Raw genomic sequence first — 12,062 nt, 5'->3', positions numbered from 1 at the left:
TGTTTCCTGAAACATGAACTATTTTCAGAAAATTCATCCTAAGGTTACTGAAGTAGTATTCCAATGTTCAAACAGCTTACAAAATGCTTTATTTATAGCCCTCCCCCTCTCAAGTCCATTTTCCCTTGATTCCTATGCCTACAAAATCTCCAGGTGCAATGTCTGTCACTTCTGTGACAAGCACAATCATTTGTCAAAGCATATCCTATAGCAAAAGGCTGTAAGCACTGCTTGGTTTTCAGTGGGACAGTTGCAGTGCACACTGGTTAGCAGCATATTATATGATCACTTGCAGCTGTAGGTTCAAAAATTGTGGCATTTAGGCCCATCACCGCTATCTATTATATCAAACACAGGCTTACCTGAATTGCGTAAGTGAGAGATGTACTTCAGTGTTCTTTGACAATGCCTCCCATTTAGTACTGATATCCACAGATCCCCGATATGCACCTTCTTCTTCCCCCTTCCAATTCATCTGGCCCTGTCTCTGTTACCAATCCATTTCCGAACACATCTTACTAGTTTCATACTTCTGTTTGCCATGTGCTTGAATTATTGGTCTCAGCTAGCTAATCTCTTTATCCTTTTCCCTCCGAGCAGTCATCTGTATCCTCAACCTCTGTGAGTTGTCTCTCATTATCAGTCATCTTATGTTGCTGTGTATGCTTGCAACAGCTGCCCTGTCCTTATATTTCTATCCATCTTGTATGCTGCAGTTCTGTGTCCTTACATTTTAGTTCTTTTGCATTCACGCCATAACAATGCCAGCTGAGGTTGCTACTCACTACTTGATAGGAGTTGGCTTACTTGTGTGACTCATAGTTGCACTGCAGGTGGGAGAAGGAAGATTATTTAATGTGCTGTCAGTAACAAGGTCATTTGAGACAGAGCAAAAACCCTGATTAGGGAAGAAAATTGGCCGTGTCCTTTGTAAAGAAATAATCCCAGCTTGCACATTAACTGATTCAAGAAAATCATAAACAGATTTTTGTATCCATCTGTTTCCAAAAACTTGCACTTTATCTTACTCGATATCGTTGTTACAAACACTTTTTTGTAACTGATCTAAATGGCAATTGACATATTGGTTACAAAGAATTTAAAACTGTTTTAACACTTCCTCAGCTGCAGTTGTAAATTAGGTGGTTGTTTTATAGATATGAGGGGAAGATGCACAGAATTTATGCCTGTACGTATTTTTCTGGTATTTATCTACTATATGTTTTGTTTGCACCACATTATCCTTTCTATAAGGGCCATTTTTCTTTCTACAGACAGTTCTAAGAAGGGAACCTCCCCATCTCAGCCCCCTCAGATTTAGTTATAAGTTGGCACAGTGGATAGGCCTTGAAAAACTGAACACAGATCAATCTAGAAAACAGGAAGAAATTATGTGGAACTATGAAAAAATAAGCAAAATATACAAACTGAGTAGTCCATGCCCAAGATAGGCAACATCATGGCTAGTGTGAACACAAGAGTGCCGTGGTCCCGTGGTTAGCATGAGCAGCTGCGGAACTAGAGGTCCTTGGTTCAAGTCCTCCCTCGAGTGAAAAGTTTAATTTTTTCTTTTCAGACAATTATCAAAGTTCAGGCACTCACACATAATCAAATTCACTCTCCAATATTCCAGGACATGTTCATATTTCCTTGGACATATGCAGGATTTGGTGGTCTACACACGGAAAAATTTGAAAACTTTAAAAACATATGTTCTGATCACAGGGAAAACTGTGCATTCATTTGTTGCAGCTTATGTGACAAACTCTTATGTTTTCATCACTTTTTTGGGAGTGATTATCACATCCACAAGAAAACCTAAATCGGGCAAGGTAGAAGAATCTTTTTACCCATTCGCCAAGTGTACAAGTTAGGTGGGTCGACAATATATTCCTGTCATGTGACACACATGGCGTCACCAGTGTCGTGTATAATATATCAGACGTGTTTTCCTGTGGAAGAATTGGTTGACCTATGACCTTGCGATCAAATGTTTTGTTTTCCCATTGGAGAGGCACGTCCTTTCGTCTACTAATCGCACGGTTTTGCGGTGCGGTCGCAAAACACAGACACTAAACTACAGTGAACAGAGACCTCAATGAACGAAAATTTTGCGAAAATAAAGAAAGAAAAATTTTCACTCGAGGGAAGACTTGAACGACGGACCTCTCGTTCGGTAGCTGCTCACGCTAACGACGGGACCACGGCGCTCCTGAGCTCACATTATCCTTGATGTTGCCTATCTTGCGCATGGACTACTCAGTTTGTATATTTTGCTTATTTTTTCATAGTTCCACACAACTTATCCTGTTTTCTCGATTGATTTGTGTTCAGTTTTTCAAGGCCTATCCACTGTGCCAACTTATAACTAAATCTGAGGGGGGTGCGATGGGGAGGTTCCCTTGTAAGAAATTGATATATTTCAGTGATGCAAGGGAAGAAATTCCAAGGGTGGAATAATGTACCCCATAAATTGCTTGTAGCAAAGATACGTTCCCTAAACACAAAAAAGCTACAGCAGACATACTGACAATGTCAGCAGATTATCAGTGCCTTTTATATTTTTGGCAATAAAAATTAAAACATTAAAATTAGAACCTGAAGGTGATTACTAAAGTTGCAGTGTGCATGCTGATAGATAACAGGAAAATAGCAAAATGAAAACAATTTATGTCTCATTAGATACGATTTTAGTAGGTAAATGTTGCAGTAAGAGGTGGGGATAGCATCTGCAGAACTGGTGGTGCTAATTGCAGGTTTGTCGTGGTCATGGAGTTGATACAGTGTGTTCGCGAGACCTGGCTGCATTGATAATGGAAGCACTGCTTTCTATTTCAAAGTCAAGGGAAGAGCTTATTTTGTTAATGAAGATCACAACAGGTGGTTACAAGACCATGCTGATTGATAACTCTCAGTTGTTTATGCAACATTTGTTCCTTGCCCCTCTCAGAGGTCGTGTTTTCTTGCAACTTATTCCAACAATTTTACAGGGAATAATTTACTATATAAGCATGTCTGACTTTCACCCAGCAACTCTCTTCTAAGTATAGAGCTGAGGAGGCAAATGACTGCTAATTGGATGTCAGGGAGTGCATCACATAGTATGTGCAGAATGAACGTAAATAGTGTGCCATTTTGTCTGTGAATACTGTTACACAGTGGTGGCTGGTGATCATGTGCTACAGAGCACTGTAAATATCACACTTAAATTATGCCATTCCTCTTTGAGTGCAAGCCAAACTGGCAGTTGATGAGCAAGGGATCGAGTCACGTTGCAACCATGATATTGCCCCCCTCCCCAATCTTATTTTATTCCTTACAATGTTAAAACTATTAAATGAAAACTTAAATATATTTAAATAGTTCAGTTTATATACATAAAATTAATATATTCAATTTAGTTACAATTACTACCCCTATAAGTCAAAAGGCTTCAGATGGCCTTAAAGGAAATATGTGAGGAAATTTAGTATGAAAATGTGTGATGTTCGTAATTCACTTATCTGATTTTCATGTTTCTTATTTGGGAACAGAGATGTGTGGGGTTTGGATAGAGCGAAAGATCTGGGACTTATTAATGCATTAATAAAAAACATAGCGGAAATCGTAAAAATATAAACAACATACTCAACCTCAGTTTATTAGGTAAAGCAAATATTGCAACAGTATTGCCACTCTTATCATGATGAGATAGCGAAACACTATATGTTTGTTTTTGTAATATTGTAGCATACTGGTAAAATTTCACAAAATATGCCGTTACAAGTACAGTAATGTATATTGAGGCTTGCATACCTCCAAGAATAACAAGCTTCAGTTTAAACCACGTGAAACAGAAGAGGATCACCTGTTTACCCGTTGCTGTAGCAGCGTAGAGCTGAGACATTCACATTTTTTTGAGCAGTTTCTTTAGTGGGTGGTGAAAAGATAGTTCACACCTCCAGAATTCAGAAATAGTTAGTACCAGTTGTGTATGAAAACATGAATAGGGGTACTATAATATTAAACCGTGTAACTGAGGTACACTTGACAGTTAGTAACAACTCCACAGTGTGGTACCACGGGTAAAGAGATGGGTCTACCAAACATAATTGGCTTTCACCATTGACTTTGTACTACTATCCTCTCAATTTCTTCATTTTGATTTTGCTCTAGAGTTTATCATGTCTTCCTGATAGTGTTTGATTACCGTGCCTGTCTTTCAGTCCATCTGTGTGTGTCCTCTTTTGATAATTTACAATTTGTTTATTTAAATTTCCTTCATATCACCTACTGGGTACATCCAAACCATCATCTTGAGTCAGTTTCTCAAGTTTTGTTATTTTTTTTTATCTGTAGTCTGTATCTGGACCCTGTGATTTCTTTTGAACTTGGGTTTGTTGTTTGTACTTCTGAATTGCATTCTCAACTGTGTGGTAGTCCACAGTGACCACTAAATCTAAGCTGTCTGCCTTCTGGTGCATAATTTTGTGCGATTTCTTTTTCTTCAGTGCCTGTAAATTGTACTTTTATGATTTCACATTACCTATAACACAATTTTCCCGTGCAAAAGGAAATGCTCAAAATTCTGAAAGTGAGATTTAAATTTGAGTATCTGTACTCTTTACTCCATTTTTCCTTGTTTCAGCATTCAGTAAATGGGTGCTCCCCCTTCTACAAGTTAATTTTCATTTTGGACTGTTCAGTTTTGTATTGAGGTTTTGTTTAGCATATTTTAACTACATATCATACTTGTGTATTCTGAAACAGTCTTCTTTTCGATAGGATGCTGGGGAATTCCACATGATGAAAGTATGAAGGGCAAACCTTACACACAGCCGAGATTCAGATGTGACATCTGCGGGAAGTCATTCAAGCACTCTACATCTCTTTCTATGCACCGTCAGCTCCACCGAGGCCACACTTTGTGCCCCATTTGTCACAAAGTGTTCAGTAGAACACAGTATCTAAAAGTTCACATGTATGCTGTCCATGAATTGTCATCCTACTAGACATGTGAACTTGAGTGAAATATGTTCCTTTAAAAGTTGTAATCACAAGTGTAATCTCTGTATTTCAGTGATCAGATTAATTATTTCGCTGTAGTGAAACTGGCATTTTAAACTACAAGAAAACAATGGTTACTTGCGTTCGTATGTGGTCCTTCATTGTGACATTTTTTGTTTATCTTGGTTAATGTTTTGAATAATATAAATCATGCTTCAGAAACTCTGTGCTTCACTGCTCCTTTATTCATGGCTTGTTGTTTAATGTCATTTGGGCACCCATTTCATTGATGATTGTAGCAAGTTGAGTATCTCATAAAATACTGGTGGCAGCAATATGAAACAGGAAAGTCAGAAAATTATATAAATTTATAAGGAAGCCCTGTATCCATGTCTTCAGGTGAATGCTTTCTTTGTTTAAATATGATATGCATATTTCTGCTTACTAAGAAAAGTAAAGCAGAAATAACAATGTGATGAGAGTAACAATACCTTTAACTGAGCAACATTTGCAGAAGTTATCGCAGTAAAAAAAAAAGTAGCGCTTCACCAGTGATGAATTGTTTGTTGAGGGCTCAGACTGATTAGGTCATATGCAAACAACATTGATTTTCTGTTTCATTTACTCCTTATCTAAAATCCAGTGCATGCCTTGATACTCATGCCATCATTATTTACATTGTGGATTTCATTTGTAGTGTGCTAGCGTGCAATCTGTTTGGGAGTCGGTGATGAGACAACAAGGTTGTGTGTTTTCATGCACTATTGAGACATCAACATTAACTACAGTTATATTGATTTGAACGGTAATTATTAGGTTGGTGCATAAGTTTGTAGGTTTTTGGTTTGCATGTTGGTGCTCTGGTTGCTGTGGGTTTATTTATCGATTGTCATTTGCTACTTGAGTTTACATATTGTCATTTTGTCTTTGGAAATGTGAGTGGAGCTGTGGATGCTAGAAAATGGAGTGCCAAGTGGAGAAATCTGAACATTTCAGACATATTTCTCTGTTTGACTTCAGTGGTAGAGTGGTGAAAGCATTATGCCATTGGACAGAGCACGGCAAGAAAATGGTTTTCACGTTTCAAGGAGGATCAGTTTTGACTTTAATGACTCTCCATGTTCAGGACGACTTTTGGGATTTGATGAAGATCAGTCATCAGTGACCCATGTCATTGTACTTGAGAACTGACGAATATGATGAGCTGTGATCATTCCAACATTGTGTGACATTTTCATGCAATGGGGAAGGTTCAAAAGTTGGGTGAATGGTGTGTGGGTACAGCATGCTCTAAGCCAAAACAACAAAAAATCAGAGAGTTGGCCTTATTTACGTCTCTGCTTGGTGTCATCATCTATTAGCTCCTGAACAACACCAGCCATTCCTATCCTGTATTGTTACTGGTGATGAGAGATGATGTCTTTATGCTAATACAAAGAAAAGAAAGGAATGGTTGTTTCCAAACAAAGCAGTAATTTCCCAGACAGAGACATGCGCACATCCACAAAAGCTAATGTTGTGCATCTGGTAGAACAGTGATGGTATGGTGTAGTACAAATTGCTCTCCAGAGGTGTAGCCATCACTGCTCATATTTAGTGCCAACAACTGAGACATTTTGCAGACGCAATCCAAGAACAATGACCAGGAAGGCTGCCTAAAGCTATTACGGGGTAATGACCACCTGCATTCTGTTAGGCTGACAAACAACACTACGTAAGAGTGGGGTTGGAAAGTCATTTTCACCCTCTTGTTCTTGTGCCCTCAGATTTTCACCTTTTCTGCCTTCTCTTGAACACTCAAGGAGCTTCCTCTCTGGATAAAAATGTGATCCAAACATGGCTCGACGAGTTCTTCACCTCAAAACCATGTGATTTCTGCAGTTGTAGAATCGAAAAGTTGCCCCAGCATTGGCAGACTGTTGTAAATAGTGAAGGAGAGTGTTTTTATTGAAGATTGAAATTGCTGTTCTGTGTATCTGCCATGTGTTTTAAACTTATGGGAAAACACTAGGAACTTATACACCAACCCAATAGTTGCTGAGAAATAACTTAGTCTTTAAAAAATATGAATGGTTGCAGTTTCTTCCAATAACACCTGCAGTGTTCCCAAGTCATCATGCATAAATTGTGTATATAATATGTTAATGTTTCTGTTTTCTCATCACAGTCTGCCAAAAATATATCACATAAGCATAGCACAATTGTAGCCCACAATATGAGTAATGAATTTCACCACATGATGGTGACATGACTGTCAAAAGATATACTGGACTTCAGATTAAGAGAGAGTAAAGTAGAAAATAAATATTATTTTTGTAGCCATCCAAACAATAATTACAAGAAACTTGCCTCTCACTAAATATGCCAAATAATTAATAGGTTTACAGAAATACTTTTTATAGTTCGGTTGGGCAACAACAATTTATTCTTTATACAGTGCTGTGTAAAGAGAGGTCCAGCTTAAAAGATGTGAGAGCCATATTGGTATTTATATAATCTGAAATGTGATCTTCTTTTCTCCAGACTCTCCCCAGCGCCTGTCGCTAGGCTGCTGGGGAATTCCGGATGCAGTAAGTAAACAGGGTAAGGGTAACATACCACCCAGGTTTACATGTAACATCTGCGGGAAGGTGTTCAAGCACTCTGGATCCCTCTCGATGCACCGCCGGCTCCATCGTGGTCACACCCTGTGCCCTATTTGCCAAAAAGTGTTTAGTAGGACATACTACCTCAAGATCCATATGCACCTCATCCATAATATAACAACAGACTGAAGCTTTGAACTTTAGTGATGCTCTGCATGTTGCTAATCTTATTCACCACGTACACTGTTTGTGACTTATTGTTTTCTTTTAGTGACGGTAGAAAAGAGGCTAACCATAGATAGTTGAATAGTAATTTCAGCCTCTTGAAAGAATATGAACAACCAGAAAGGAGTACACATTTAGTGGTGTTGCCAATTTTGACAGTTATTTATTTAGTATATATGTGATTGTTCAATTTTCATAGGTTGTTAGTTGTTATATTGACAAGTGTTTTGTACATTTCATTTAAACATGTAGTGCCTGCAAAATGGGCCATGTGATTTGAAGCTGATTTTACAGGAGAATGGAAAAAAAAAAGTTTTATTGTGTTCTTTGTGGCTCTGAAAATAATTACTCGTTTGCTATTTCTTTACTGTATTAGTATTCTAAATTTTCTTTAGCATGAAATTCTACACTGTAAACAAAAGAAAACTTCACATATCCGCTTTTGCTTGTGCTTTCTTTTCCCCACCATATGACAGTTTTTTACCGTGTTTAAGAATAGTCCTCAGATTGTTATTTCCCAGTTATTATTGCTAAACAGAAGAAAAATTACAGTTATATGTAACTGAATTGTAAAATAAAGTACAATGTCAAGAGTATCAGTGACAATTTCATTTTACTTTCTTTGGTGAGCCACAGAAAAATTGTTAAAAAAGTCAAAACTAAATTTTGAAGAATGCATACTTACTGTCCTAGAAAGTATTTCAAGAATTACCATAAATTAAAAAGTAAATATAGAACATTACAATTTAGACGTGAAAATGCCACTGCTCTAGTATTAGGGTTTCTAGACACTTTGTTCTTTACTTCAAATAAAGGGACGTGGAAACTATATAATACAGCTATAATTAGTAGCATGTTAGTACACTTTGTCTATTAATGTTGCTATATTATACCTGATAGTTGCTCACTTTTTAGCTTGTTAAAAAGCAGATGGAGCCCTTGTTCACGAACATAGACATTTAGACTTTGATTCCTTAATTTTGAGCGAATCAAGTGGTACAAAAATGCTGCTTCTTCATTGCGGAGATGACTACCAGTGTTATCTGTTAATTGTCATGCACACAATTCTTTCAGTGTGATAGATTTGTACCCTGATATTTGTAGTGGTGGGCTCCTTCTTTTCTTTCCTATGCCTGATGGACGTGAAATTAAAGGGAAGGTATTTTTAATATTTGAACAATAAGTGATCTACATGGAAAATTACACATGGGTAAGTGTATTCCCTTCTGTTCCTTGCTTTGTCCATCCCATCACATAATGGGCTGATGTATATTTTGGAGGGAGAAAAGTCGTGCCAGTGTGAATTCACCTTCAGCATACTGTTACTTATTATGTGTCAAGTTCTGATCTGATAGAAAGGGCAACAAAAATTCCTTTTAAGACTTTGTTTTTATTTTCGTATGAACAGTTATTGGGAATGAGAACAGTTATGCACTGTGGAACTATGTAATGTGTGTAATTTTCAGTCTTTAAGCCATGCTGTATATAGCATATTTTTGTTTTAAGATAAATGCGTCATTCATCTACATTTATACTCCCCAAGCCACCCAACAGTGTGTGGCGGAGGGCACTTTACGTGCCACTGTCATTACATCCCTTTTCTGCTCTAGTTGCGTATGGTTCGCGGGAAGAACAACTGTCTGAAAGCCTCCATGTGCGCTCGAATCTCTCTGATTTTACATTCGTGATCTCCTCGGGAGGTATAAGTAGGGGGAAACAATATATTCAATACCTCATCCAGAAACGCACCCTCTCGAAACCTGGCAAACAAGCTACACCGTGATGCAGAGTGCCTCTCTTGCAGAGAGTTTGCCACTTGAGTTTGCTAAACATCTCTGCAACGCTATCATGGTTACCAAATAACCCTGTGACGAAACACGCCGCTCTTCTTTGGATCTTCTCTATCTCCTCCGTCAACCCGATCTGGTACGGATCCCACACTGATGAGCAATACTCAAGTATAGGCCGAACGAGTGTTTTGTAAGCTACCTCCTTTGTTGATGGACTACATTTTCTAAGGACTCTCCCAATGAATCTCAACCTGGCACCCGCCTTACCAACAATTAATTTTATGTGATCATTCCACTTCAAATCGTTTCGCACGCATACTCCCAGATATTTTACAGAAGTAACTGCTACCAATGTTTCTTCCGCTATCATATAATCATACAATACAGGATCCTTCTTTCTATGTATTCGCAATACATTACATTTGTCTATGTTAAGGGTCAGTTGCCACTCCCTACACCAAGTGCCTATTCACTGCAGATCTTCCTGCATTTCGCTAAAATTTTCTAATGCTGCAACTTCTCTGTATACTACAGCATCATCTGCGAAAAGCCGCATGGAACTTCCCGACACTATCTACTAGGTCATTTATATATATTGTGGAAAGCAATGGTCCCATAACACTCCCCTGTGGCACGCCAGAGGTTACTTTAACGTCTGTAGACGTCTCTCCATTGATAACAACATGCTGTGTTCTGTTTGCTAAAAACTCTTCAATCCAGCCACACAGCTGGTCTGATATTCCATAGGCTCTTACTTTGTTTATCAGGCGACAGTGCGGAACTGTATCGAATGCCTTCCAGAAGCAAGGAAAATAACATTTACCTGGTAGCCTGTATCTAATATTTTCTGGGTCTCATGAACAAATAAAGCGAGTTGGGTGTCACACGATGGCTGTTTCCGGAATCCATGTTGATTCCTACAGAGTAGATTCTGGGTTTCCAAAAACGAAATGATACTCGAGCAAAAAACATGTTCTAAAATTCTACAACAGATTGACGCCAGAGATATAGGTCTATAGTTTTGCACATCTGCTCGACGACCCTTCTTGAAGACTGGGACTACCTGTGCTCTTTTCCAATCATTTGGAACCTTCCGTTCCTCTAGAGACTTGCGGTACACGGCTCTTGGGGGACACATTGTGTATACTACTGGCTATCAGATAACTTGCATCAATCTGTGTGATTATAGTCATTATGTTGTCAAAGGGTGGTGAAGTTCCAATTTATTTATTTATTTTTATTTGGTCATATTATCTAACCGGTATGGGTATGTAGATGGAGTGGTAACTTTTTTGCATTTAGATTTAATTTACCTGATCCAACAGGCGTTTGTGTAGTTTCTATTGGCTTTCCAGGGTTGCTTTTCCTTTTAATGCACTTGTATTTATGAATTTCTGTTGTGAAAGATTATGTCAGTTGTTGGCTGAGTGAGGGAGATGGTACAATGGTTAGCATTTGGGAGAATTATGGCTCAAATCAGTGGCCGGCCATCCAGATTTAGGTTTTATGTTATTTCCCTAAATCGCTTCAGACAAATGCTGGGGTTATTCCTTTGAAATGGCATAGCCAATTTCTGTCAGCATCGTTTCAACAATTATATTTGTGCTCCGTCTCTGATGAACTCATTACCGATGGGATGTTATACCCTAATCTTCCTTCCTTTTTCCTTTAGTTCTTGTCAGGAATCTTAGATACTATTCAATAGACAAGTCTCCCTAATTAAATGAGAATTTTAATTGTAAACTGTAGAATGAAAACCTGAAAAACTGTGTTACAAGTAACATTTCAGTCACCGGTAGTAAATTCTTAAATAATTTAATGTTAACAGTGTTGTTGTGCTTTAGCTACTTACATGAACCTTCCATGAGCTGACACCATCTTTGAGGCAATCGGAAATTGAAAATATTAATGTTAATAAGCAGTTCCAGCTCAGTACAATAATATTTAAGAAATTGAACAGAAGGGAAAAGAAAGAAGGCTCTTCCACAAAACAAATCAACATGAATTAAAGGTGTTCATGCAGAATATTTAGTTGCAGAATGACTTCTAGAACCTGAAAAATAAAGAGAAGTGAAGCCACATTGAGTCACACTGACAGAAAATGTCTTACAGCAATTAGTAATAAAATTATAGGGTATAGATACTGGGAAAAGGGCAGTAGACCTTAATTTTATCATTTGAAAAGGGATATTGTGAGCTACACAAGGCTGAACTAATCAGTGAAATTGGACAGTAGATGATCTTACATTCCAGTTATATAGTTATGATGTCTGTTTGGGCCCAAGCTTTTATTTATAACTTACATTTATATTCACAAATCTCCATGCAGTTCTTCATGGATCTTTTGTGTTAATAGTGTCTGTAAAAAACAAAGAACTGTAAACGTTTACTTGAGTGACCACTTCTGGTATATCAGTTGGAAATGAATTGCGTTTTATGGAAGAACATGGTCATTTGTACATTGCACTTCATGGAA

The 12,062-nt window shown here is 37.9% G+C and overlaps 1 protein-coding gene across 22 annotated transcripts in view; it reads left to right on the top strand.

Moving 5' to 3' along the window:
• LOC126335303 (broad-complex core protein isoforms 1/2/3/4/5-like) overlaps window positions 1-12,062 on the top strand; it is a 400,342-nt gene that overhangs the window by 149,856 nt on the left and 238,424 nt on the right. For 2 of the 22 annotated variants that reach the window (XM_049998431.1, XM_049998432.1), the window contains one exon: window positions 4,765-7,496. The exons of 18 other annotated variants lie outside the window; for them this stretch is intronic. In XM_049998431.1, coding sequence (XP_049854388.1) covers window positions 4,765-4,991 — 227 coding nt within the window. In that variant the 3' untranslated portion in view covers window positions 4,992-7,496. 2 more of the 22 variants (XM_049998421.1, XM_049998422.1) reach the window with 2 other exon arrangements.

The sequence above is a fragment of the Schistocerca gregaria genome, chromosome 2, assembly GCF_023897955.1.
Source record: "Schistocerca gregaria isolate iqSchGreg1 chromosome 2, iqSchGreg1.2, whole genome shotgun sequence".
Classification (NCBI taxonomy): Eukaryota; Metazoa; Arthropoda; class Insecta; order Orthoptera; family Acrididae; genus Schistocerca; species Schistocerca gregaria.
Note: the sequence above shows the minus strand (reverse complement) of the source record. Positions and strands in the feature narration are given on the sequence as shown.